At 49.2% G+C, this 27,708-nt stretch overlaps 1 protein-coding gene across 1 annotated transcript in view; it reads left to right on the forward strand.

The window, feature by feature from the left end:
- Nucleotides 1-1,582: 1,582 nt before the first annotated feature.
- Nucleotides 1,583-27,708, forward strand: part of AIF1 (allograft inflammatory factor 1) — a 154,733-nt gene continuing 128,607 nt past the window's right edge. Inside the window, exon 1 of the mRNA XM_078645953.1 lies at nt 1,583-1,921. Coding sequence (XP_078502079.1) covers nt 1,897-1,921 — 25 coding nt within the window. The 5' untranslated portion in view covers nt 1,583-1,896. The remainder of the gene's footprint in view (nt 1,922-27,708) is intronic.

Raw genomic sequence — 27,708 nt, forward strand, 5'->3', positions numbered from 1 at the left:
TAGTGCAACTGGCAAATCATTTCCAAGTGCATCTTCCACCAGACAGTAATGCAAGTCTGTAAATCTGTTTAGGCTGTAAGACACAGCTTGCATCCCGGTGGGATAGCTCAGCGCCCCGATGCAGAGGTTCAAACAATACTTGTGTGAATGTATAATGAAATGAAATGAATGAAAACAATATTTAATAAAGCGCACTGCTGCCAAGCGGCTTCCTGGCGCTGGGGGACCTGAATCAGAACTCACAGAGGGGAACACAGGGGAACCTAAGGAGGGAAAGCCAAAGAAAAGAGAAAAGTTTTTAAGGCTTTCCGAAAGTGGCTAAAAATAGGAATGGAGCGAAGATGAAGTGGGAGACTATTCCAGAACTGGGGAGCCAAGACAGAGAGACGAGTGCCCCCAGATCTGGATTTACGGAAGCGGGGAGTGTGAAGAAGGGAGAGAGAAGAAGAGCGGAGGGTGCGACTGGGGACATAGGAAAAAATGAGGGAAGTGATGTAAGCAGGGGCAGAGCGAGAATGGGCACGAAAGGCAAAGCTTAATTCTGTATTGTTCAACTATGACTCTTATGAATCCCCTCATGTACCTCTTGTAAAAGTTACCACATAACATGTACAGCGCTCTGATACCTTAGCTCTAGCTAGTGCTATATAAAACTCTAAATAATTATAACATTGATGTGCGCCTGCTGCACAGTGCAGTAGCATTATGATGCCCCCCCCTGAAGAATTTGAGGTGGGGCCCCTTAGGCTCCCATTTCTCAAAGAAGTCTTGGGCTAAATTGGGCCCCTTTGAGGGGTGGAATAGTCCCTCAAGGGTTGGGGGCCCCTGCGCCGTAGTGGCTGCAGTTGTCTGCGTTACTTCCCTGGCAAGGGTCAGATTGGTAAAGTGGACACTCGGACAATGGCTGATGAGTCGGTTTCCGAGTTTCAGCTCTGGGCAGCTTTTTGGGGCAGCCTGGGGCTTGGGGGGAAATGGGGGAATTTGGGTGGTATCTGTGTGCAAATGGATGCTGCCTGCGGCCCAGTGGGTGCCTGAGTGGACTTTCTGGTGGCAGATGGGTGTCCATTACCTCCCTTTTATCAACGGCCAAGGTGTCACTCCCTTTCTCTCGCTGGGCCGGTGTTCTGTCCATTAATATATGCAGGTTGGGCGGGGCCTGAGCAGAAGTGGCCTCACTTGTATTCAGGTGTGTTTCACCAGTGTGAAGTAATCTGTCCATTTTTTTTTTATCCAAGTGAAGTTTAGAAAACATGCCTCTCGGTCAGGCCCCCCCCCCCCCCTTTTTTTTCTTTTTAAAAAACTTCGCCGAAGCAGAGCTTTGCAGAAAGGCAATATGCAAATGTGGGCCACTTTTTTTTTTGCGTGCCCGTGCCGATTTTTAATCCCAATCCAACCCTGCCCCTTGCACATTGCCGATTTCAATCCTGCAGAGACAGTTTATTGGGTCACTTCACTTACTATGAAGATCCTCAGTGCATGTCACAGATTGAAACACTACTGGTGCGATACCTCAGAGGGTTAATGCACTCGCTGCAGGGATCTGTAACAGGCCACAACTAACCGTGGCCGCGCATCCCTCCGAGAGGAGACGTGTCGTTCCCAGGCTCCCTTCATGGGATTTCCGATCCCACGCGCGCCCCCCGCGTCCTCAGGCGGATGAGCAGAGCCGACGTGGGCTCCAGCCAGCCCCTGCCTTCCCGCCTCATCCGCACGCACCCGGCCCTGCCCCCACCAGAGCCGCGAGGGCAGAGGAGGAGGAAGGGGCGGCGGCGCGGGAGGGGGCGGCTGAGGCGAGGACTTCCCCATCTGACTGCATGGGGAAGTCCACTTTGGCCTCGTGCTGGGAGCAGATAAGGGCGCAGACGGCGAAGGACGCGCGCGGAGGAGCGGAGAGCCATGGACTGCAGGGAGAAGGCGCGAGGTAGGAGGACGCGCTCCCTCCCTCTCTGGGGACCCCATGATGCTTCCCTGCTGGGGAGGTCGCTGTCGGAAATTAATGCATCCCGCCCCACCCCACCCCCATGGAATCCCATGCACCCGAGAGGCATGAGATAAAAACTATATATATATATATATATATGTATATATATATATACATATATATATATATATATATATTTATATTTAAATAAAGCAGGGTACTTCAGGCAGCGGCGTGCGTTGCAATCCTGAAAAGATAGTTCATAGCATCGCTGTTGCACCTGCACAGAAGTCTGATGTTAGCTACAGGTCTCAGTCTTGGAAGGATAGCGTAGTGTGTCCATGCACCTGCTGCCTGCATCCGTCTGTGTTGTGTCTGCTGTACTCACAGACCAGATCTGAATCCTGGTGGCATGGTTCGACACGCTATGCAGCCAGCAGCAGATATGGTGAGCTCCCGCCCGTCGCCAGTTTCGAATCTTACCAACGTAGCTCTGGCACTGAGTACTGCCTGCATTTCTCTCTTAAAGGGAGAGTACCTTCACGTCTCAGCACGGTTGCAATACATTTAAAGGGGGAGTACCTTCACGTCTCAGCACTGTTGCAATACATTTAATGCGGGAGTACCTTCACTTCTTAGCACTGTTGCAATATACAATTAATGGGGGAGTACATGCACTTCTTAGCACTGATACAGTACATTTAATGGGAGAGTACCTGCACTTCTTAGCACTGATACAGTACATTTAATGTTAATGTACCTCATTTCTCAGCACTACTACAAAACATTAAATAGCAGAGTACCTGCACTTCTCAGCACTGGTACAGTACATTTATTGGGGGAGTACCTGACTTCTCCGCACTACTGCAATACTTTTAATAGGAGGGTATTTGCACGTCTCATCACTTTAGCAATATATTTAATGTGAGAGTACCTACACTTCACAGCACTGATGCATTACATTTAATGTGGGAGTACCTGTACTTCTTTGCACTAATGCAGTACATTTAATGGGGAGTACATGCACTGATGCAGTACATTCAATGGGGTAGTACCAGCACTTCCCATGAGCAAACAAGTACAGTGGATAGTGAGTGCTATCATTTCTATATTTTCATTTAAAGTACAGTTTATAATAGTAGCTGCGTTACGGTACCTCCGAGCATTATTAAGAGCTGTATAAATCAAATAATTATTTTATTCCGAACAACCTCTAGGCCGCTGCTTTTTATTTTTGCAGTTTTATTCAGCCCAAATTCGACCTGAAGGTATTAGAGCACCAGTTACATTATACACATTCATTTTGGTAGGCACAGGGAGATTAAGTAAATCACAGGATGTTGAGCCGATGCTGAGACTTCAACCTGGTTCCTTAGTTCCAAAGTCGGCAGCTATGGCCGTTACGCAACACCTTCTCCTACTAATGTTCAAAATAAAGATAGGCAAAGACAATAGGTCTGGTTTTAATGTGCTAATGTTTCAGCACAGGCATGCACAAATACTATTGATATGTGTTGCATGCACAAATGAAGTTTATCACAGAAAAGCCTACCTTAATGGCTTTGCCAATGTTTTTTGTATAGAACGTATATAGCATGTATAGATTTGAATGTGACAAAAAATGTGATGATTGAGTGTACTTTTCACATGTAAAATAGTCCTTCATGCATGCCACAGGACGTATTCCTGGAAGGTGGAATGATACACCAAATAGCTAATAGCATAAGGAAAAAGAGCAATACTCCTCTGGGTGGAGCCACAGTCAACTCTGTGTAAACTTTAAAGAATTGGCAACAATAAGTGTTAGACAGCTGTGCTGTCGAGGCAGGCCTAGAAATTAGTGAGTGGGGGTGCTAAATAGCATATGAAGATTGTCGATAACATCATATTGAATAACATCACAGGAAGTGTTGTCACACCTCTAAGATATGTACGAACGGGCCTATTATCCTGTCAACGCTGAGGTGGAGTCTTACATTTATATAATGTAGGATTCTAAATGCACACACATATATATATATATATATATATATATATATATATATATATATATATCCTCTCGTTTTGGCTCAATGGCGCCGGAGCTTTGGCGCCTCGTATGCGGTGCAGTTCTCCACGGCGGAGCCAAGCCGTACAATATTCTTCAAACCCTCTTTTCCAAGAAGAATGGAGAAGCACTCACGGGCACTTTCGCAGTGTTTCTTTTTATTTGTAAATCACAGGGGTCATCGCTTCAACCAACGCGTTTCAGTGTCATCCGACACCTTGATCACGGTTGATCAAGATGTGTGATTCTTCTTGGAAAAGAGGGTTTGAAGAATATATATATATATCACCAAAGCATTCGAAGGGGCACATAACGTTGCTCGCGCCATCCAGCCTGTGATTGCTGCTCTCCTCGTGTTCCAACATTAATCATTGATTTCCCCGATTGCTTTGGGCAATTTGGTGATTTATCTATTTGCAGGGCGGTCCCGTCCTGGAAGGGGCACCATCTTGAACTTACCTGAGAGGCTGAGGGGTGAAACTGTTTTACTCCACTGCAGCACGTTGTTCCATTTGCTGAAAGTGCTCTCCTGCTGTGTTCTACATCCTACAAAGGACATTTAAAAGCTTCAATTTTACTAATGGACATCGCACCTACTAAAGGGTAAATACTTTACTCACATTGGCAACTACAGGTTCCGTCATGCATCCTAAGAAACTGCACTAAGCAAAGTCTTTTGGGGAGGATCTGTAGAAATAAAAGATGCCGATAATTGAAGCAATGTGAGTTTGTGATGCCGTTTGTTCAGCAGCCTCGAAACGCGTCGGGGAAATCAATGATTAATGTTCAATCACAGGCTGGATGGCGTGAGCAACGTCGTGTGCCCCTTCGAATGCTTTGGGAAATTTGGTGATTTATTTTTATATATATATATATATATATATATATATATATATACATATATATAACCATTTTATCCAAATCAAACCATATATACATCCACACCTATTGATTGTATGTGAATGCAAAGCAGTGAATATTTTAGACATGAATATATATTAAAGAATAAGCAGTTCATTAATAAACACGTAATCATATTTATAGTATGAAATAATGAGGCAATATACATACCTAATATGCAAGGTATATTACTGCACATAAATTGCAGTACACCTACATTACATATGCAAGTAATATATTTATATATAAATACATGTTCAAGTAAAGGGATGCAGTTTTTGATATAGAAGACATGCGCTCTTCAACGATGTATTTATATTTGGAATACATGAAACTGATATTACGAAGGACATATTGTGTGAACGGCAAATATTTATGTTTCATTAAAATTTGATATGGTGCATGATGTCTATTACCATACATAAGGTTTATCAGCGGCCTTCTGGCTGCATGTGCACTTTATAAAAACATGAACAATTAGTCATCCAGAATTGTTAACAGAACAGTTTTGATTTCCTTCTTTACTTTGTTTAACTAGCATGAATATTTTCCACATCTCAGTATATAACTTAACTCCAGATCACTCAAAGTGATAACCTTTTTAAACAGGTGTGTGGCTCTCGGGAATAAGATTTTTAAACTGCTTTCACTGAGACATACATATATAGCAGCACATTTCCTTTCAGGGCTACTGATTTGCTTTTATGGTTTGTTTCCTGATGTTACAAGCTTCAAAGGAAAACAGTTTCTTCCATTCTCACCTCGTTAGGAGATGGAATGGTTAATGGTGTGTAGATCTCTCTGTCATGTACAGTGAAGAGGTCCCACCTGGTCCCACCTGGTCCCTCCTGAGTCATTCTCACATGTATAAAGAATGCTGGGTGGGGGAGTGTTAAAAATACACATAGGGTACCTTACAACACAGTTTTGTGTCATATAATGTCTGCAGCTTCCAACAGCCACAACCCTGAACCACAAGGTGGCATCACCAACATCTCCCAACCTCCCTCTGCCACAGGATATGGGAACAGCGTCCCCTCTCAAAACGTAATGAGTGGCACTCCATCCACCAGCGTTCTACTGATGACAATTTTCTTGGGGGATATTAAAATATGGTGTCCGGTTTGTGGGGTGATGTCACAGTCTGATGTCAAGGTTGTGGCAAGATGTCACACTTTGAAGTTCAGGTTTGTGGGGGATGTCGCAATCGGGTGTTAACTACTTGAAGTTGTGTCACAGTCTGACTTTAGTTTCCTGAGTGATGTAACTGTGTGCCATCAGTTTATTGGGTGATGTTTCAGTATGTTTCTGAGTTCCTGGGTTGATGTCACTGTCTGGCATCAGTTTCCTGTGGGGTTGTCACAGTCTAGATACTGAGATGAACTGACTGTGACTTTGGGGTGATCTGAATGAGGTAAACATACCATAGCTTGGATGTGTAATTGTAAATAGTATTTCTATAGTGCTTACTACTCCTGACGAGGCGTTGAATCCCTTTGAGATGATTAGCGCACTACCCTGGAACCCAAGATTAGAGTTTAGTAGTACTTTTTTCCTTTTCTTTGTGCATTAGTTGTGTTAGGTTTGTGCTCTTGATTCTTTTGTTTGTGTATTAAAGTTTATAGTAGGGATAGAACAAGGGTAATGGATTTGAAAGGGGAAGTAGTAAGTTTTCTTTTTAAGTAGTGTGCCTGTTAGTTGGGTGACATGGCTAAAAATCAAGGGGAACATTTGTGGAGGATGTTTGAGGGTTCATAGAAGTCAGAAAGGTTTTGGATGACTCAGTGAAAGGAGGGATGGGAAAAGGCTGAGATGAGGGTTTTTTAAATATACGAAAACTGAGATTAATGTATACATATACTTATGCACATGACAACATGACACTTGGTAAGGTTGTAATAGCTGGACACATCCCTCTATATAAAAATACCCATGTGCACAGAAGCAGTAGTAATATTTACATGGTCTGATGTACACACATTTAATATGTTGTGATGTATGCAAACATTTCATGACATTTCTTAAGGTTTTAGTAGCAGGCACAGACCCTTTATATATATATATATATATATATATATATATATATATATATATATATATATATATATATATATTGTGCACCTATATGTACACAGAAGCAGCAATTATGATATTGTGTGATATATATACACATGTATCCAATGGTATAATATACTTTTGTCTCTAATGCATCTATCTGCTTATAACAGGAAGCATACTTCAATGTGGAATGACACATGTATAACCACAACCTCCTCTCTATAATGCGAGATGGATAGTTGGTTATATCTGAGAATATTGTTAGGGTACACTGTTGTGTTGTGGGTATAGCTACCATGGGGAACAGCCAACTCTTGACTAATCTTCTGAAGGTAACTTGGGCCAGGAGACACGGAAGAGCTGGGGACCCAAGGAGACACCAAGGTAAGTATCTAGGAACCCCATTGGAGGCTGTGTGCAGAGTGGAAACACAACCGCGTACTCCATAGAAGTCAACGGGAAAGTCGTGGTTGCAGTTTTGAAGAAGAACGACCCTTCCCAGTAGACCCTAAAGAAACCCTGTGGAAGACAGAAGGTTGGAGAGTCAACCCACTCGTGGATACCCCGGGAACCAGGATACCTACACCAGGGAACTGGGTACGTAGGTGTGAATTGATGTTGGAACCTGCTGTAGACCAAAATGGAGGACTTCAGTAAAGATGCCACTGGCGAAGACTGTGCAAGAGTCAGGTGGAATACAAGGGTGGGTTCTTGAAGAGAAGAACCTGCAAGCAGAGGGAACAGAGTCTATGCCACTCGGAGGGGACCAGGAGGCACGGAAGAGCAATGCCCACTGATGATGGAAGATGCAGGAGTGATGACGGTGACCTTGTCACTGCATCTGTGAGGACCAGGCGATGCTGAGCCGTTTATGTCGGAAGTTGAAAACCAAGGGGCCTGGGGGTCGGTGTCCGGCAGATGCACCAAAAAGCCTTAGTAGCAGCAACTGATGTGGAAACGATGAAGGAGCAAAGTTGGAACCAGCAAGGTCCAAGGGACTCACCAAGTGCATGAGAGTCATAGCAGGCCCAGAGCAAGCAGGGGAGCCCACTGAAGCAGGAGAAGACCCTCAAGAGGACCCACAGGCCGAAAACACAGGAGTCGCAAGAGGCTGGAGCTTCTTGTAGCCCAAAGATCTCTGGAGTGCAGGGCCAACAAGTCTTGGCCATGGCAAGCTGACACGGTGTACAGAGGTTGGGTCCCAGAAGTTCTGACAAGGGATACTGGCCTCAAAATTGCAGAGAGGAAAGGTCTGGCCTTGATGGAGTTGCAGAACCACCACCTGTGTTGCTGTGCCTTTCGATGTCCATGGGACGTCGGGAGCAGCAGACTGGTCAGCTTCGTTTCGGTGCCAGCAAATGTAGGGGAGTGACTTCACTCCAAAGGAGATTACTTTGGGTGTCCTTGATGCCCACAGGTCTGTTGAATATCCTGAAAGAAGCAGAGACACAGACGACGAAGAAGACTTGCGGAACAGCGAGACCAGGAGCAGCAGGAGTCTTACTTGACGCAGTCTCAATTCCAGGCGAAGTCCAAGTATCCAGATGGTCAAAGAGTGACGTGGTTTCAGGCTTGACTCTTGTCCCATGACCAATCTGAGGACCCACCCACAGGTAAGCCCTTTTATACCCTAGAAAAGAGGTTAGGACGAATCAAGGATCCCTCCGAGAGGAGGGGCTGGACAGAGGGGAGGATACTCCCATGTCCTTTGTCCAGTTTCGTGCTAAAGCAGCAGCCAAGGGTTCCCAGAACTGGTTCTAGCTAGAGTATGCAAGGGGGCTCCAAATGTGCCTTTTAAAGCAGTCTGGTGGCGCTGGCAAGCACCCCACTCCAGCCCAATACACTAAGTCTTGTCTGGGAGGTGGTCACACCTCTCTGTGACAGGAAATCTATTATTCTACAATCCCCAGTTGGAGCTCAGTTCGGCAACTGGAGGGCAGATTCGTGTCTGGGGTTGACAACTGCACAACCTTGCTGGCAGACCCGCGAAGGCTGTTACCGGTAGTACTGGGGCTTCCCGGAGGAGCCCCCAATGCATGGAATCATACCTACAACACTGATAACAGTGTTGGAGGTATGATTCCAACATGTTTGATACCAAACATGCCCAGGTTTGGCACAACCACTATAAAGCTATCCATCGCGTAATGACGCATGGCCTCTATTTGTATCAAAATGGCTGACTGCATTGAGCATGGAGAATCGGCTCTGGGCTTTGTAGGGGGTGCTCATGCAGGGGCACCCTCATACTTCTAACCCAGCACCCTGCCTTTTGAATTAAAAGGCCTGCCTTAGGGGGGACATAGGTTTTAAGTGTAGTGACCTCAGATATAAGAAAACATATATCTGTTGTAAGTGATGCTAGCACCAGCTTACACAGGCTACAATGGCAAGCCTGTAGTCACAGTTTGAGTGGTCTCTCATGAGTGGAAGAATACATGCTTTAGCCCATGGGACACCCCTTGTGTACCTACCATATACTAGGGAGGGGTACACCAGTAGCCTATTGTAGAGGTGCAGAAGTAAATACAAAGTCACATTTATGGAGGAAGCACAGTGACTGGGGTCCTGATTAGCAGGATCCCAGTTAGATCACTGACACCAGTAAAAAGCGGGGGAAACCATGGAAGCACATCCTACTTATCTACACTCAAGATTTTGGATTAGGTATGATCCACTGTGTCAAAGGCTGCCGAAAGGTCCAAGAAAAGAAGGGCAGGAACTCCATGCTGGTCTACTGTGTAATGAAATGCCTCTTTTTCTACGGCCTCCTCCAAAGCTTTTGGACTGATGCTATTTCTTTTTACCTTCTAAACAGGCCTCAGTACCAGTGCCCTGATCCTTGAATGTGTATGTTTGATTGGCCTATGCCCTATTGACATAAGGTAACTTGCACAAGGAGATGATGGACGGAGCGCTGAAACTTTTCAGACATTCACCCTTAGTCACAGATCTGCGTTCAATCCATCATTGTTCACGGTCTTGACCCATGTGCCTCATGGGAACAGTCCAGCCCGAACTGCCAAGCCAGGTCTTCCCTGGACCGGAAACAGGCATGCTGGGACCGGCTTCGGGGTAACACGCATCATCAGCCAGGCTAGCTTGAATCCATTGGCAAAGTGAGCAAGGGACCAACGTCTGGATTTAGGCCCAGATCTCTGTACTGGGGTGAATGCTTGACATTGATCGGCATCCTGTCCATCAATTGTTCTTTTTGCATTTGTTACTCCGAATGAGACGGTTATGCCCAGACGTGGGTTCTGTGTCCTCTATGCCACTGGAGTCTAGCTAGCCTAGCTGATGAGGGGGTTATGCCCCAAAACCAGTCCCAGGATGCCTGCTTCCGGTCCAGGGAGTACCTGGCCTGGCAGTTTGGGCTGGACTGTTCCCATGGGGGACCAGGGTCAAGACTGATTTGCATATGAATGGGTTTAAACTGTAATGGCATGGTGAGCAAAAAAACGACGGATTTAGGCCCAGATCTCTGCACTGGGGTGAATGTTTGACATTTATCAGCATTCTTTTCATTAATTGTTCTTTTTCCACTTGTCACCCCGAGTGGGATGGGTATGCCCAGACTTGGGCCCTGTGCTCTCCATGCCAGTGGAGTCAAGCTAGCCTAGCTGATATGGGGTGATGCCCTGAAACAGGTCCCAGGATGCTTGTTTCTGGTTTCAGGGAGGACCTGGCCTGGCAGTTCGGCTGGACTGTTCCCATGGGGAAAAGGGTAAAGACTGATTTGTATATGTCTGGGTTTAAACTGGAATGGCATGGGGAGCAAAAATACGATGGATTTAGGTCCAAATCTCTGAACTGGGTTGAATGTTTGATATACATCAGCATTCTGTCCATCAATTGTTCTTTCTGCATAAGGTCACTTACTTCTGTGTCCCTAATATATGGTATCCCAGTGCCTGTAAGTTAATGTGTTCTTCAGGGACCGCAGCAGTTGTTGTGCCGCACTGAAAGGGACAAGGTAGAAACATGCCTCCCATCCTGCCCCTGCAGATTGGTAGAGCAGTTTAAAACTGCTAACTCTAGGGGACCTTGACAAAGCGACCACCCAGTACTTTAAAGTAAACACAGCAGACGCTAACAACACAAGAAACATCAAGAAAAACCAACAACCCCCACCTCTCTTCAGTGAGCAAAAAACAAAAGAAAATATAATCCAATGTACAGATACTAATAGATGCGATAATCCACAATGCCATAAAGGGTTAGGGAGCCCATTGGAGATCAATTGCGCTATGCATCCGCGCGATTCTAAGGAATCAATTTCAGAATCCGGAGATAGTTGGGACAGGACAGTTCCTGGAATTCAGTGGATAGAATGGAAATAAAGGAGGCTCAAATCTTGGAGTAGTCTGATTTATTTCCAAGGGTAGTCATAGAAAGCCTCTCCATACCTAAAAGATACCACAATTGATGCAGCCATTGTGTATGGTCCAGGTTCCTGTCTGATATCCACCCCGCCAGAAGCACCCGGTGAGCGGCATTCAGTGCTAGCGCCATCTGCCTGCCTCTCGTAGAGTGCAATGGGAAAGTGAGCGCATTGGGCAACCCCAAGAGTGTATAGGCAGGAAGCCTGGGAATGGTGGTGTCGAAGGCCCTATTAATGTCATCAAGTATTGTCTCCCAATATCTTGTGAGTGTGAGAAAGTGCCATCTTTCTTGCCTTGGTATGCCCCCACTTTTTTCTGAACTGCTGATGTGCTTTGACTGAGTGTGCCCTGGGTCCCTGCCAATCAGGTACCCAGGGCCTGTGTTCCTTCCCTAAAACTGTACAGAACCGAAATACCCAATTGGCATCTATGGCCACCTGTCAGACCCTAGTAAATGGTACCCTAGGTACCCCGGGCATGGTGACCAGAGAAGACCCCTGAGGACTGCAGCACTAATTGCGCCAGCCCTGTACCCTGGCACCCACACACTGCCTTGGCAGGATGAGTGCCTAAGTACAGAACCAAAACCAGAGTCGACAGGGCACACATCCCTGTGTGCCCTGCCTACAGAACCCACTGCTCTGGCATACCTCAGTCACCCCTCGAGCTGGGTGCCCTATGCCAGAGGTGAGGGCACGGGTGCATGAGCCCTGTGCCCCTACAGTACCCAGGGCCATTCCTGGGCACTGTAAGTGTAGTGGGGCCAATAAGAGTATAGGGTGCTGGGAGGTTGTCATTACGAACCCCACAGCACCATAATGGCTACACTGGAGACTAACAAGTTTGGTATCAAACTTCTCAGCACATTAAACCCACACTGATGCCAGTGCGGGATTTACTGTAACATGCACGAGAGGGCATCTTAGAGACGCCCTCCAAAACCCAAACCTACAATCCACGTCTGGGCTGAGTGGCTGCAGAGGCTGCCACACAGCAGACATGTTTCTGGACCCATGGGTGGAGAGCCCCCCGCTCTCCTGGGTCTGCAACAAAGCACATCCTGGGCGAGGTGCTATGTCTCCTCCCCCAGGATGGACAGGGGGAAGCTTCAAAGGCACACCGCCTCTGAGAGCTTCTCCAGACCATTTGCTGTACCTAGCAACCAGCCCCCCACCAGTCCTACCCCTCACTTTGGCGGGAAAAACCACGTCAGGAAGGGGGGTGTGCCAACTCCACCCCTCAGGTGGAAGAGGTGAGGTGAAGCACGACCCCGGGCCCCGGCCATCTTATAGATGGGGAGCCCTACTCAATCCCAGCTAGGCTCCTGCACCCCTCCCACAGGAGAGGAGCAGGTCAGGGGGTGTACTCACCCCAGGACAGGGACCCATTGGTCCCTGCCCTTCCCCTACCTGTAACGCCCCTAAATTCAGTATTTAGGGGCTCCCTGAACCTACCTTCCTCAGATCCCGATAGAAAAAAGAAGCAAGAAGAGCAAGAAGAAGAAGACCCGCCGCGCAGCTGCTAACAACAGGACAACACCCACTGACTTGGCCCCAGCCCTACTGGCCTGTTGATCCTGGAACCTGCTCCTGCCTGAACCCGGCAACCTCGACAGACAGTGACCTTAGGACACCCAGAGGACCTGCCTACCGTGACCCTCTCGACGATTGGGACTCCCTCCAGCAGAGGCTCTGCTGCAACAACCCACCTGGTGCCAGCCAGGAAGCTCCGGACTAGCCCACTCTGCACCAGCCGAGCCCGGGCCGGGCCAACCCGAACCAAGACCACGAGGACGTCCTCCCGGCGACTGGGACCCGAAGTCCAGTGCCCAAAGACCCTCCTCGACAAACCAGCCGACGCCTGCAGACTCAGAACCAGGGGCCACCCCAACCGCGACCAGCCCAGGGTAAGCTTTTCCGACACCCAAAGGCACCCCTGCACCCGGCGCCCTCCAGCCCCCTGTGCCTCCCTTTGGGGTACCTACCTGTGCTCCAAGATCCCAACGTACCCCTCGAAGCGCTGGTCGCCCCTGGAGAGTCTCCGTCCCCGAGCCTGCAGTCTTTCTCCCTTTTGCAAGATCCTCATTGGATAACATTGAGCGCCCGACGGCTCAAAAGCACCCTGCACCCAGCCGCCCGAGTGCCGCTGGCTTCGACCTCTCTGTCCTAACTTACTTCCCACCTTGCCCTGAGCAAGTGACCAGGAGCACAGCTCCCACAACCACGTGGCCTGCGAGGCAGCAGCTACCAGCCGAAGTCCCCCTTTCCCTCATTGGATATAATTGGGCCTACCTACCTCTGCACCCGGCCGCCTCTGTGCCGCTGAGGGTGAACTAACTGTACCTACCTGACCCTGGGGGACCCCTGAGTCTATGCCCAGAACATTGACTTCATCAACCAAGTACTCACCTGGAAACCGGTAATTCACTTACCAGCCATTGGATAACTTTGACCCATCTTTACTCGAAATTGTTTTGTGTGAAGTTTTTGAAAACTGAAAATATTCCTATAAAATCAGCCAAAGTCCGAATCCGAAAGTACTCATCTGTGATCAGGGGAGAAGCCAGTACTGTACCTGTCAGCCCAGTACTGAACTCCAAAAGTAATCCCTAGCTGGTTTACTAGTAACCTGTATTTTCTCCATAGGAACCCATTGTCTGCTTTTCTATGAAATTTCTTCTAAGTGCCTCCTTTTGAAAACTGCAAATATTCTTTAAAAATCGTACGACATACTGAAACGCAATTAACTACCTGTTTTGAGTTAAGCCCCCAGTGCTGGCCCTTGGAGACTAGTGCTGGGTTACAAAAGTAATGCGATCGTACTTTACCTGTAACCTGAATTTCCTCCCATTGAATAACATTGTGAGAATCGCCTCGAAAAGTTTCTAAGTGTGAACCTTTAAAACAGCTTTATATTCAGGAAAAATCATCACTATAACTAAAACCTTTTTGCTAATCTGGTTTCAACTTAGACCCCAGGACTGAATCCAAGATCTAGTCCTGGAACTACCAAAGTAATCCATAAAGTAATCAACTGTACTTTCCTATGAAAACCATTGAGCTCAATGCTAGATTGTGTTGCAGAACTGTATTGCTATTAGCTAACCTGTGATTATTGTGTATACAAACTTATTGCTCCTCTGCAAAGTATTTACCTGAGAGTACTCGTATCTCAAAGTATATTTTTCCAACTGTTGGTTCTAAAAATAAAACAACTATATGTAAGGATATAATAACAATTGGCCTGGAGTTCAGTTCTTGAGTGTGTGAAACCTTTTGCTGACTGAGTGTGTGCAACAAATGCTTTACACTGTCCTCTGGTACTGCCTTACTGCTCGACCAAGCAACCACTTTGGAGAGTAAGGTCAGTTCTGACTTTAACCTCTGTTAAACCTTTGGGGTTTGTGGACTCTATACACACTGTACTGCCTTATTGTCCAGTATATGTAGAGCCACCTTCTCACAGTGAGCTTTGGGCTTTTTCACAGCAAGTGAAGGCGGGTACCAGGGCTATCGCAGCCGTGCCAACAGAGGCCATCACATTGAGAGTTCACCTTGGCTAGGCGGGCCGGGGTGTGGTACCAGTAGGATACAATTTTATATGCAGTTTCAGCGTGACCCATGGAGTGCGCGGTGTGTTGGGACCTATAGAAGACATCCTCCCACTCCTTGTCTGATAGTGTGCGTTCCAGCTCTGCCTCCCAGCGTCTCTGACCAGCCATGCAAGCTTTCTAGTTGCCCTGAGTGAGGAACGAGTACATTTCGGAGATAAGTTTACGATCATCTTTCTTACAGAAGAGCCACTTCTCGAACTGCAGCATCTGTCTATTAGCCAAGGGTCATGTTGTAGCACCAGACACCCAATTTAACATTTGTGTATGCAGAAAGAGATCTGAGCTAGTAAGGCCATAGTCCTCTTGGAGCTGTTTGAAGGGGATGTGACCCTGAATGTCGAACAAATGTCCCAGACTTTTACACCCACCCTCCACCCAGCGCGAGCCGACCCCTCTATCCATCCTGGGTGGAAAGTCAGGGTTTAAGAAGATCGGGCTCATCGGTGAGGGGAAAGTGGTAAGGTTAGCCCACGTGGAAACCTTATCCCAGGTGAGCATAGTAGGGCGGGTAACCGGCGAGGACTATAATCCCCAGGCGCGTGCAGACCAGGCAGCCATGCCTCCCTCCAGATATGGTGGCCGCCACTGTCTGGTCCATGAAGACCCAGTACTTTTCCGTCATAGGGCGTTTCCATTCCACGAGGTAATGCAACAGTGAGGCTTGAAAGTAGCGTGTGATGTTGGGCAGAGCAAGGCCGCCCTCCTTCTTAGGGTACTGCAGCAAAGCCTTCTGCAGCCAGGGAGAGATCGGGCCCCAAACAAAACATTCAATCTCGGTTTGTATGTGTTGGAGCGAGTGTGATAGGGGTTGTAAGAGAAGCGTTTGAAAAAGATATAAGGCCCGGGGTAGCACATTCATATTAACAACAGCCAGCCTCCCAAACCACATCAGAGGCAAGCTCCACCAGTGGGCCAAGTCCTTGCGGAGGCGAGAAAGGAGAGTCGTATAGTTGACTTCTGCAGTTTTAGCTAGACTTTTATAGAGAACCAGCCCGAGGTAAGTTATACCCTCCTTCACCCAGTCGAAAGGAAAGTGGGCTTGCAGGGCATCAACCGTCTCTTGTGCAGTGGTGAGATTTAACACTTGAGACTTCTGCATGTTTATTTTAAAGCCTGAGACCTGGATAAAAGCCTGCAGATCATCCACGATCGCTGGTAGCCAAGTCAGGGGACGGGCCACTGAAAAAATGACATCATCGGTGTAGAGGCTAATGAGATGATGATCTGACCCAAACGGGACACCTTGCTCCAGCAGGTTGTCCCGAAGTAGGGGGGAGAGAGGGTAGCCCTGTCTGGTCCCCTTCCTCACCAGGAAATCGCTGGAGAGCAGGCTGTTGGCCCTCGCTGCCACCGATGGGGCGCTATATATGCTCGCCACCCATCCTTGAAACCTGACCCCAAGCCGAAGAGCTCAAAAGTGGAAAATAGATACGGCCAGTGCACACGGTCGAAGGCCATTTCCCCGTCAACCGGCAGTAGTAAAGCCTCTTCCTTAGAGCGTTGTACCTTGTCAATTAAGTGGAAAATCCTTTTAGTATTGTCCCGCATTGCCGACTCAGGATAAAACCGGACTGGTCCGGATCGACCAAAGCGGGCATGCGAGGATTCAATCTATGAGCCAGGATGCTTGTGAATAGCTTTGCATCAATAATCAGCAGGGAAATCGACCGGTAGGAGCTGCAGAGCTCAGGATCCTTCCCCGGTTTGGGGATGACCGAAATAGTAGCTCGCAGCATGGAGGCCGTAAGAGAGCCTTTGTCCGTGAAGGAGTTAAATAATCGATGAGCAGCGGAGTCAATTCAACACAATAGGTCATATAAAAAAGAGCGCTAAAGCAGTCAGGGCACGGTGCCTTCAGGCTCTTCAGTCGAGCGATAGCAGAGATCACCTGATCTATTCGTATGGGGGCCTCCAGCCCCTCCACCTCGCTGGGCAGAAGAGTGACCGCCGCGCCAAGGAGGTACTCACTGAGGTCAGCCAGATTGAAGGAGTCAGTGGAGTACAGGGTCTCGGAAAAAGATCGAAAGGTCGCCACTATCCCGGCATCATCCGTGACCCGCTCTCTCCTCGTATCGCCTTAATAGCCTGAGCCGCACGCTGACTGTGGAGACAATGAGCCAACATGCGACCACCTTTATTAGAGCCCACATAGTATTTGTGCTTCAGCCGAACCACTGTATACTTGGCCCGATCGAGATCTAAACGTTTCAATTTGAGTCGCTCCTCCAACTGGCGTCAAATTCTGGGGGCACCGGTACGCTTATGAATGGCTTCAAGCTCCCTTAATTTAGCTTCTATTTCTGCACATTTATTCTGCCTAGTCTTGTTCTTGTAAGCTGCTTTGGCGATGAAGGTCCCTATCGCGACCAGTTTAAGTGCCTCCCACACCGAGGTCAGTGGCGTGGAGCCAACATTGTTAAGCGCAAGGTAGTCAGTCAGGCAACGCCTGACATCTTCTACTATTGTCGGGACTGAAGCAATTAAAATCTCTTAGGCACCAATGCGATGGGGGTGACTGTGTGAATGGGAAGCGCAGTGTCAGGGTAATGTGCGCGTGATCTGAAAGGGAGCGGGCCTCAATGGTGGAATCCGTGGTACATGCCCATGCAGCCTGGGTGACGAGGAATTGATGGGCATAGGTCTTATGGGCCGCTGAGTAGTAAGAGTAATCTTGTACATCTAGGTGTAAGCAACTCCAAGCGTCTTCGATCTCCCCATCGCTCAACCACTCGCTACCACTCACGGAAATGGCTCCAGCCCCCCCCGACCTTTAGCCAGAACGGTCCTGCCCAGCATCCATAACTAGAGTTAGATCACCCCCCACCACTACCTTGGAATCTGGTGTGTGAAGGACTTCAGCAAATGCATCCAGCAGGAATTTCTCTTGTTGTTCATTTGGGGAATAGATGGAGCTATAGTTATGTTAGAGGACCCTATATGGAACCGTAGCACTAGGAGGCGCCCCTTGATCTCTGCGACAGAACCCACCACAGAACCCCTAAAGCACTGTGAAAGAAGGATAGCCACCCCGCCCGCTTAATTTTCCCTGAGGACCAAAACTGCAGAGGAAATTCTCTATGGTGCATACGGTGAGTATCGTTATGGAGAAGGTGGGTTTCCTGGAAAAGATACACATCACCTCCCGAATGTTCAAGCAGGGAGCGGACTGCCTTCCGCTTAGTATGATTGTTAAGACCTCGAACGTTGAAGCTAACTACCTTGACTTCCATCTGTGAAAGACGAACCATCTAAAGCTGCTGCTAGGGCAACTAGGATTGTGCTGAGAGGCAAAGCTTGGGGCACCCTTGTGGCACAAGCACTCGGACATAGCCTGATAAAAAAGCATTAAAGAAAAAACTCACCAGAGAGAGGACCCCCCCATAAGAAGAAAAACAAACCCTGAAATAACAGAACATTAACCTGGGCAAGCCCATGAAGTCCATCTTGAAGCTGGTCAGCAAAGTTGGGGTCCACAAAGGGAGCGAGCACACTCCTATCCCAAGAAGAGAAGAGAAAACTCCCCCCGCCCCCGTCCCCACCGGGCCAAAGGTGAGTAAAATAACCCCACTTATCACAGTCAATGATTAGAGTCTAGGCTCTTCCCTTTTGTACCAGCCAGGGTCCGCAGGACAGCAGACCTCTCTTTAATAATGGTGGCGGGGTCAGGGCGAAGGCGACCCATGCCCGACCCCCCTTGGGCCCACCACCCCGATATCTCTGTGTGCCCTGCTCTAGGGCATCTGGCCAGGAGGGCAGGTCGTCGAGGCTGAGGCTCAGCACCTTGCAGGCGTCGGTCAGAGAGGAGATCTGGTGCAGGCTCCCGCTGGTGCGGAAAATGAGGCGTAATGGATGGCCCCACGCATAAGAAATATTCTGAGAGCACAGGTGGTTGGTAATGGGGAGGAAATTCCTTCTCTTTTGCAGGGTACTTGCAGCCAGATCCTGATACAATTGGGGAGAGTGGTCTCGGAAGTGTAGAGACTGGCTTGAGCGGGCCGCCCTGAGAATCTCCTCTTTCACCGTAAATTTGTGAACACACACTAAGATGTCGGCAGGAGGGCGGTTCAACCACCGCGGCAGGCCCACACATTGGCAAAGATCAATCTTGATGATGGAGTCCGCCGACGCATTCTGGACTGTTCGGAAGAGGTCCTGGACGTATTCTACGAGGTCTTCCCCAGTTGGGACTGCTTGGAAGCGGACGTTGTTCCTCCTCGACCTATTCTCCAGATCCTCGGTGTTGGTCGCGCAGTTGTAAATCTTCTTGCTGGAGTGCTGCGATCTCCTCGTCTCTAGTAGTTGCTGAGTCCTCCAGGGAGGCCATCCGCTCCCCCACAGCATCGACGTCTCTCTGCACCTTCCGCAAGTCAGCCTGCAGGTCCGTTTTAATGGGCATGATGTCTTCCCTCTGAGAAGCAAACAATGCCTCCAAGAACTCCCTACTGACTACAGCATCCGGGCCATCACCACCTGATGTCGAGTTAGATCCTGAAGCGTCCCCTGCAGACTTTAGGAGGAGGTCCCGGACGGACCATTCTTTCTTGGTTTTGGCGGTAGCCATCATGGAGGCCCAAACTGGGAACGGACCCAAAAGAAGGTATTTGCGCGCACCAGGGGGCCGTCTGATGATGAAGGAAACACGCAAGCCAGGAGAAGCTTCGCTCAACCTCAGGTACTCCGTTAGAGGTATCAGCACTCCGCTGAATCTTAGCAAGACTCCTTTGTAATTTAAATGTCAGGTGGTAGGCAAAGGGCCCCTGAGGCTCCCAGGTCCAGACCCAAAGGCGGGCCAGATCGTGGGCTATGTAACAGGCGACCCCAGGAACCGCCGAGCCACCAGACTTTGCGGAGGACCAAATCCCCAACCGGGTCCAGAGTCTCTGGAGAAGCCCCGCACTCTGGACCCACTGGGCGCGCAGGGAAGGCCAACCAGTCACAGAGTCCTCCACGGCTTTGCCGTCTCCCCCCAAAGGCCCTAACAATTCGGCCCCCGGTAGCTGGACAGCAGCCCACCCCCCCAGTCACTATGTGGTGATCACTGCAGATGGGCCCCCCAGGCGCACCCCATACCTGTGTTCTCCGTATCTGCCATCCACAGCGCGCCTCTGGCCCCACGAGGGCCCCGCTCTCGAGGCCTTGCCCCATTGGGGTCGGGAGGACACCAGGCCGCGCCAGTCCGCGCTGGGGAATCCCCGATTGGTGCAGCGTGTTGAACTAGGCCCTTGAACAACCGGAAGCAAATGTCAGAAGGGGTCAAGAGGAGTTTGCAGGGGGGAAGGGTCCGGTACCCTCCCCTCGTGGCAAGCCCTTCCTGCAAGAGGACCCAATGTGGTCTACTGGCCCAGGAGCGTGCAAACAGTCTCCTCCCCTGCTATGATCCGCCGCCAGGGGCCCACCAGATCGTCCCCCACTGCACAGTGTGGCGGCTTCTTCACAGCAAGGGGCAACGGCGCCGCCAAGGCCGCACTCTTGCTCCACTCCACAGTCCACCCGGTAGGCCTCCGCCAGTGATCGGGCGTTTCGCAAGCCTCGTCTAGCCACAGGACCGGGCTGGGGGCACCCACCTTGCACTGTGCACACGCTGACAGCCGCCGCAGTGTAGGAGAGGCCCCGCACACTTCAGTGGGCCAAGTCGGGCGTCGCTGATGAGCCCGCAGGATTGCGTGATGATCTCGGCCAGGGGAGGCCGCGCCACCAGCCCTCGGGCCGGACCCAGGTGTCTGCTTTCCGATAGGTGTCCGGGACGAGGAGCGGGGAGTCAATCAGGGCCTGCAGGGGCATTCAATAGGGGTAACTACTAACCTCCAAAGATCCGCTAGTAGAGGCATCGGAGGCCCGCCACAGTCAGAGGCTAACCGATGGGCCGTGCACCAGGCCAAGCGCCGCCCCGCCTCCCACGCCACAGCCGGGGGCACAGGGCTGCCGGCGTCCGCTCAATCCAGCCTCTCGGGGGTCAAAATACCCCTCTTCTCACGACCCCCAGGTGCTGTCCCGCCGTGAACTCATCGACAGGGGAGCCTGCTACTGGGGGATGCCGTAGATAGTGCTGATATGCCCAGGAACAACCCGTCCGCTCACTCCACCATCTTGGCCATGCCCCCCAAGTCAAAATTTTATGTAACTTTTTGCCACATGTAACTTTGAAAAAGTTGCACTCTTTTGCCCAGTTTCCCAGTGGTCTTTTTGGTGAGTGACTTGAAGTCTTCAACTTACATCGCCTTAGCAAGCCGCACAATATAAAATCCTGTACTAGGCCTTATGCATGGCCCAAGCAGTAGGCATGCCATTGGAGCTGATTTAGAGCCTGGTACGCAGGCTGCTAAGTCACTTTGTTAGCAAAGGCCCACCCCCGCCAGTCCTGTAGTGACCCGACAATCATATCTAAAGGTCCCTGTATTATATAGGCATAGGGATTTCACCGAAAATCTTTCACCGGACCAAGCGGGAATAACTTTGGTGAAAATATTCAATACCAGCAGTCATCACGCCTTGGTGTCATGAAGGACAGTCATATCATTTTAGCTTTCAAAGAAAAACCCATACTATGGGTGTTTGTTTTCTCCAAGCACTCCCAGCATGGTGGGGGAATTGCCTGCATTTTTACTGTTCTAGACCGCCATGCCATGCAGGCTGGAATGAGGCAGGAAATAAGCATTGGCAAAGCCAACAGGTCTGCCTATATGACCTATTGGCTTGCCTATGGTTTTAAGCTAAACTAAGCTAGACCGCATTAAGTCTAAACTTTAAAAAAATATATAAAATACATGCCTTTGATGTGGCTGCCTACGTGATTTTGTATTTGGATGCCCAGTGCATGCACACGCTTACAAAAATGATGTGGCTGTTAATTTTATTTGTAGTTACCAATCTGAGTTGCATTGTTAACTAAAAACAAATTAAAATACGCAAACCTTTTTTTTTTATTGTATCATACAAGTGGGAGTGAGGAAGCATCATGGTGCTTTGTTGGGGCTTGGCGAAGAAACGTGGGGGTGAATAGCGAAGCAACGCTGCTGAGGGTGGAGGGAAGATGGCTAAGCAACACAGGGGAGGTGTAAGGAACGCAGAAGCAACAAAAGTAGGGATGCAAAATCACCATGAGGGAAGACAGGAGGGGATGTGAAAGTAATGGGGTGAGAGCAGGAGTGAAAGCAACATGGGGTTGGTGGGCGAGCAACACAGAGGGCGCAGGTGAGGGCATCAATGGGGAGAAGCATACAGGCAAGCACACAGAGGGGCCAGGAGAAGCAGTTGGGCAACAGAGCAGCACTGAGTGCAGGCGGAGGGATGTACACGAGGGAGATGGCTTGAAAACACAGGTAATCTAATGGAGTGCTTCACACAAAATTAAAAGGTAGTGCTTTAAAAGTAAGCAGTGGCAGAGAGATTGCAAAGAGGCAATGCTCCATGGAAGGACAAACACAAGATTGCCAAGCAAAAAGACGAATAAGAAGCAGGCAAATGAGAGTGACAAGGAAAGCCAACCAATCGGCAGGCTCCAAACCCCTCTGTGTTCTTGGTAAGCCGTTCTATGCCGCACAATTGACAGCACATGCACTGTCTAGTAGGATCGACTTAAAAACGGCACCAAAAGCACAGCCTAAATTAGGTCAGGATTTCTGTCATCATGTTTTCATAACTAAGTGACATGGATACCTGTTAATATTTAGTTAGGCATTCGGATTCAATAGCCCTCCTATTGAGCCTTCTTATCCTTGCCACACATTAGACCTCTTTGACCAGATTATGCTAGAACTGTTTTCAGTTCTGGGTCCTGCCCTTGTGGAAATTATTTATCTGTCACTCATCTGGAATTCTCGCAGACCGACATTAAGTCTAAATAGGTAAATTCAATACCAAAAAACCTCTCTGGATCCTGATTAATAGCATTATTACAGACCAGTCTGAGAAGATTATTGTTTTTGTTCCCCAAGACTGGCTGGACCATTTTCAGGTTGGATTCCATCCTGATGAAGGTACAGGGTCCTCAGCAGTTCACGTTCTTGGCGATATGAGGAGGAAAACAGATTTTTCTGGTCCTTTCTTTACTTTTGACCTCATTGACTATGATGTTGAGGACCATCTGACGATGAATAGTGGCTACTCTGGCTTCCGGTTAGTCCCTTCCTTTGTGCGCCATGTTACAGGAAGTTGAGTGTCCTGTACCTCAGAGCTCCCTGCTCTCCCATCCATGTCAGCAGCTTGTATCTTTGTCCACTGGCTGCCCAGGTAGATGCAGAAGGTTCCGAATTTAAAGGTGCTAATTGCCTCAGATGCTCCACAAATTAGCCTGGACTACATGTAGTGCCAATATTTTTTCCAATTTTATTTATGGTATTTGAGTCTGTGGATTGGTAGCCAGTGGCTCTATAAATGTCAGTTCATAGTTGTCAAGCGGCCCCAGGTCATGTATAAACCCCTTCATCCCGCTCTGGCTTCTTACACAAAATCTTCAGTCCTCTCAATATAGGTAAGAGTTTAAGACGCTGAGCAAGCAAAGTTTTGTAGGCCAAAATACCAGAACTGGCTGAATGTGTCACATGTGACACGTGACCACTTGGAAGCTATCAGAGTGTGAGGTCACGTTCCTTAACTCATGTCACAGTGTGATGTCATTTTTAGGTCGAGCCTAGAGCCAGCGCGCATGCGCTGCTCTGCAAGACATGTTGTAGTGGAATAGGTTATAGAAGCCCTGCCCACTCTCTACCAATATTTGCCATTGCCTTGTGTCATTATGGGCAGAGGGCTGGCCGTAATCTATCATAATTCTCTAGAGTCCTCTTTCCTCTCAGCCTCCAATCAGAGTTGTGAAGCTTTGTCAGTAAATGTCCGTATTTCCCATCATGACACTTTCAAAACTGTTCTCCTCTATCGCTCTCCTGGGGTCAGAGGCACGTTTTTAGAGTTGGTTGGAAAGCTTTTCAGAGGAGGGGCTCTGTGCCAAGGCGTTCACGATCTTAGGAGACTTCAACTTCTATCTTGAGGACCCCACTGATTCTGATAATATAAAACTAGAACAAACTTTAAAATGGGAGGGCCTTATTCAACTAGTGCTAGATCCCACTCACTCGGCAGGTCACACCCTAGATGGTATATTCTCCAACCACCCTAATATTTACTACCGAGGAGTTTTGCCACTCTCCTGGTCGGATCATGCCTTCTTTGAAATTTCACTTACCAGGAATCTCAAACCCAAACCCAAGCCCACACTAAAGGTGGAAACGAGGACCTGGAAAAACATTAATAGCTTAGAGTTAGACAACTGCTTGAAAGCAACAGTGCGCGCCTGGCCTTCCTCTGCTGAAGTGGCTTCGGCCGGATACACCGAATGGCTACATTCAGCCCACAGAACACTAGCCCCTGTTAAAATGTGCATTGCCATCAGCCCCCTGGTATTCTGACAGTCTAAAATTGCTTAAATTTGATTGCAAACGGTTGGACCGCATTTGGAGGAGAGGCTACACTAATATCACTAAAGAGGCTGTCCCGGGGGTGCCGGGTTTACAGGGATGTCGACCACCTGAGGGGGTTCTGGAGGGTCAAATAGAAATACCGGTGCCTTCAAGAGAGGTTTTAAGGAAGGTTTTATTGGAATGAAGATTCTTTTCATGGATAGCACAGTAAAGTCTTTGGATAAGAGGACCCGTCGCGATGCCTTGTGGTCTTGGTAGTTTCACTTCAGGAAGGTGTTGCCCCAGGCGTCTCGCGGTGTACCCAAAAAGAAAAGAAAGCAACGAGTTATACACTAAACTCGGGAATGTCTACAAGGGCCGGGAGTGAGGGAACGCACCCAGTGCACCGTGCTCGAGATACTGGTTGTGACAAGGAGTGCTCGTGCTCGGGGAAAGGGTTCTTTGCGGGAGATGTCTACGGGGGTGACTGCCTCCGCCTCCCAACCCAGCCCGCGACCCGGCCCCGTACCTCTCGCAGCCACGCTCCTCCCGTGGGCGCGTGGCAGGGCGAAGCGTCCAACCGTGGGCCTCCTGGCTTGTCGTCTCCGTCTTCTTCTCGTCCTCGTTCTCGTCCTGCGTCCTCCTCCGCTGCCTGGGAATCGCCGTCCGCCTTCGTGTCGGTACTTCCTGCTTTTGACGTCATCAGGGGTGGAGTCCCGTGCTCAAGGTCCCAAGCCTTAAAGGAGCCGCACTCATTCTCCTCGGACCATTCCTTCGTGATGTCATCGGGGTTCCCATACCAAGTACCGAATTGTGGCTGTGGGGAAAAGGTGCAGGCTGAAAGGGGGGTGGCGGACCACCAGTCTTCCGTAACAGGCTCCTGGGGGCTGGACCCGTGACACACCTCCCCCCCTGGCTTCTCCCGTTCGGGGAGAGGGAACACGCGGGAAAGGAAGTCCGCATTCGCATTGTCCCTCCCTTTACGGTGTTGTATCGTAAAGGAATATTGTTGTAAGGACAAGAACCATCTCAAAACTCGTGGATTATGAGCGCTATTTTGATGCATCCATTTCAGAGGGGCGTGATCTGTATGTAGGATGAATGGTTTGCCTTCCAAATAATACCTTAGTTTGTCAATGGCCCATTTTATAGCTAAGGCCTCCCTTTCGATAGTAGAGTACCTACATTCCCTGGGGAAGAGCTTCCTACTGACAAATAGCACCGGATGTTCAACCCCCTCTCTGATCTGAGACAGTACGGCTCCTATCCCCTGATTGGAAGCGTCTGTGGCCAGGATGAAAGGTTTCCTATGGTCAGGCGAAACCAGAACGGGAGCGGTGGTCATGGTAGTCTTCAGGGTTTGGAACGCCTGTAACGACTCCACAGAGGGTTGACTAAAGTCCTGACTCCTGGTTTCTTTTCTGAGCATGTTGGTCAATGGGGCCGCTAGTTCAGCAAAACCGGGTATGAATCTTCGATAGTATCCGACCAATCCCAGGAATGCTCGAAGGTCTCTCCTAGAGCTGGGAAACGGGACTGCTGCTATTGCTCTCACTTTTTCACTCTGTGGGGCAATGGTTCCCTCGCCGAGGACGTATCCTAGGTACTTACAGCTCTGGAACGCTGCTCGCGATTTCTTCGCGTTGATATGGAGTCCTGCTCTGCGAAGAGCTGAAAGGATGGTTTGCAAGTGAAGGAGATGTTCTTCCCACTCTCGACTATAGATGACAATGTCATCTAAGTAAGCCGAGCTAAAGCCGTTGTAGGGCTGTAAAACCTGGTTCATCAGACGCTGAAACGTCGCTGGCGCCCCATGCAGACCGAAAGGAAGAACTGTAAATTCGAACACCCCGTCGTCTGTCACAAAGGCCGTTTTCTTCCTATCTTCCTCACGGAGGGGGACTTGCCAATACCCCTTCGTGAGGTCGATGGTTGTGATGTATTTAGCCTTGCCAATCTTCTCGATTAAATCATCGACCCTAGGGATGGGGTAGGTGTCGAAATTGGAGACGGCATTCAGGGCACGAAAATCCATACAGAACCTTTTGGTTCCGTCCGGTTTGGGAATCATGACAATCGGGGAGGACCAATGGCTCTGGGAGGGCCGGATGACTCCCATTTTGAGCATCTCTTGGACTTCCTGGCGTACAGCTTCTTTCCTTGCAGCGGGGATTCTGTAGGGCCTCAGTTTCACCACTTCTCCTGGACGTGTTTCGATGCGGTGTTCTGCTAGATTCGTTTTACCCGGCACATCTGAGAACACATCTGCATAAGGTTTCAAGGCTTCTGTTATGTCCTTCTTTTCTTTGGCGCTTAATTCAGGGTTCACAACCAGCTGTTCCAGAGTGGAGGTGCTCGGGACATCGTTCTGTCCCACAAAATGGCCTGCTCGGGGAACTGTACCCAGCCACTCCTTCAAGAGGTTGATGTGATAGGTCTGGGTTTTGGTAGGTGAGAGACGTAGGCGATAGGTGGTATTTCCTATCGTCTCTATAACCTGATAGGGCCCTTGCCACTCGTTTTTGGTTTTAGAATTGATAGAGGGCAACAACACAAGGGCCCATTTGCCCACCGCTAAGGTCCTCAGCCTCGTACCCTTGTCGTAGGCCTTTTTGTACCGTTCCTGTTGGTGCTCCATAGAGGAATACGCCAATTCTCGGAGTTTGCCTAGTCTGGTTCTTAGATGCGAGGTGTATTCCAGCATGTTCTTCAGGTCTTGGGATGCCTCGTTTTCCCACATCTCTTTGGTGATGTCGAGGAGACTCCTGGGTAGTCTCCCATACAGAAGCTCGAAGGAAGAGCACCCTAAGCTGCTTTGCTTCTGTGCCCGTATAACATATAGGGCAATGGGTAGGAGACGATCCCAGGTGGGTCCCTCGGTAGTCAGCATTTTCTTCAATGTTTTTTTTTTTTTTTGTTTCAAGACATTTATTGAGCATTGTCAGGAACACACAGCGTCTCGCCAACAACCCGGAGGCCGGCCGCTATCAGTGCATACAGTAATACAAAGCATTTCCAACACGTATGCGTGTTACAACAGTTCTGCCAACAGTTCCATCCAAGTGACAAGTGCAGCGTCTGTACAGCTAAATAAATGAGTCTCGAGGTGTTTTTGTTTTTTTGAATTTTTATATAACCAGTAACATGTGCAGTGTCCCTACAAACTCAGGAGTGATGGGGGAGGGGGGTGGCACACGGGCACCCAGGTGGGCATAGCTAATCTCGATAGGCAAAGGGGGGGCGGCGGAGTGGCAGAGGCATGAGGCCACAAAAGAGGGAAGGGCCAGCCACAGTATCGGAAGCAACGGTTAGCAGGCCCCAGGGACGTCGCGGAGGATGTGATGTCCTACATAGGTTCTGAACTGAGGGGGGGGGGCCAGGAGAGGGACAGA

This window comes from Lissotriton helveticus, chromosome 5_1 (genome assembly GCF_964261635.1).
Source record: "Lissotriton helveticus chromosome 5_1, aLisHel1.1, whole genome shotgun sequence".
Taxonomy (NCBI): domain Eukaryota; kingdom Metazoa; phylum Chordata; class Amphibia; order Caudata; family Salamandridae; genus Lissotriton; species Lissotriton helveticus.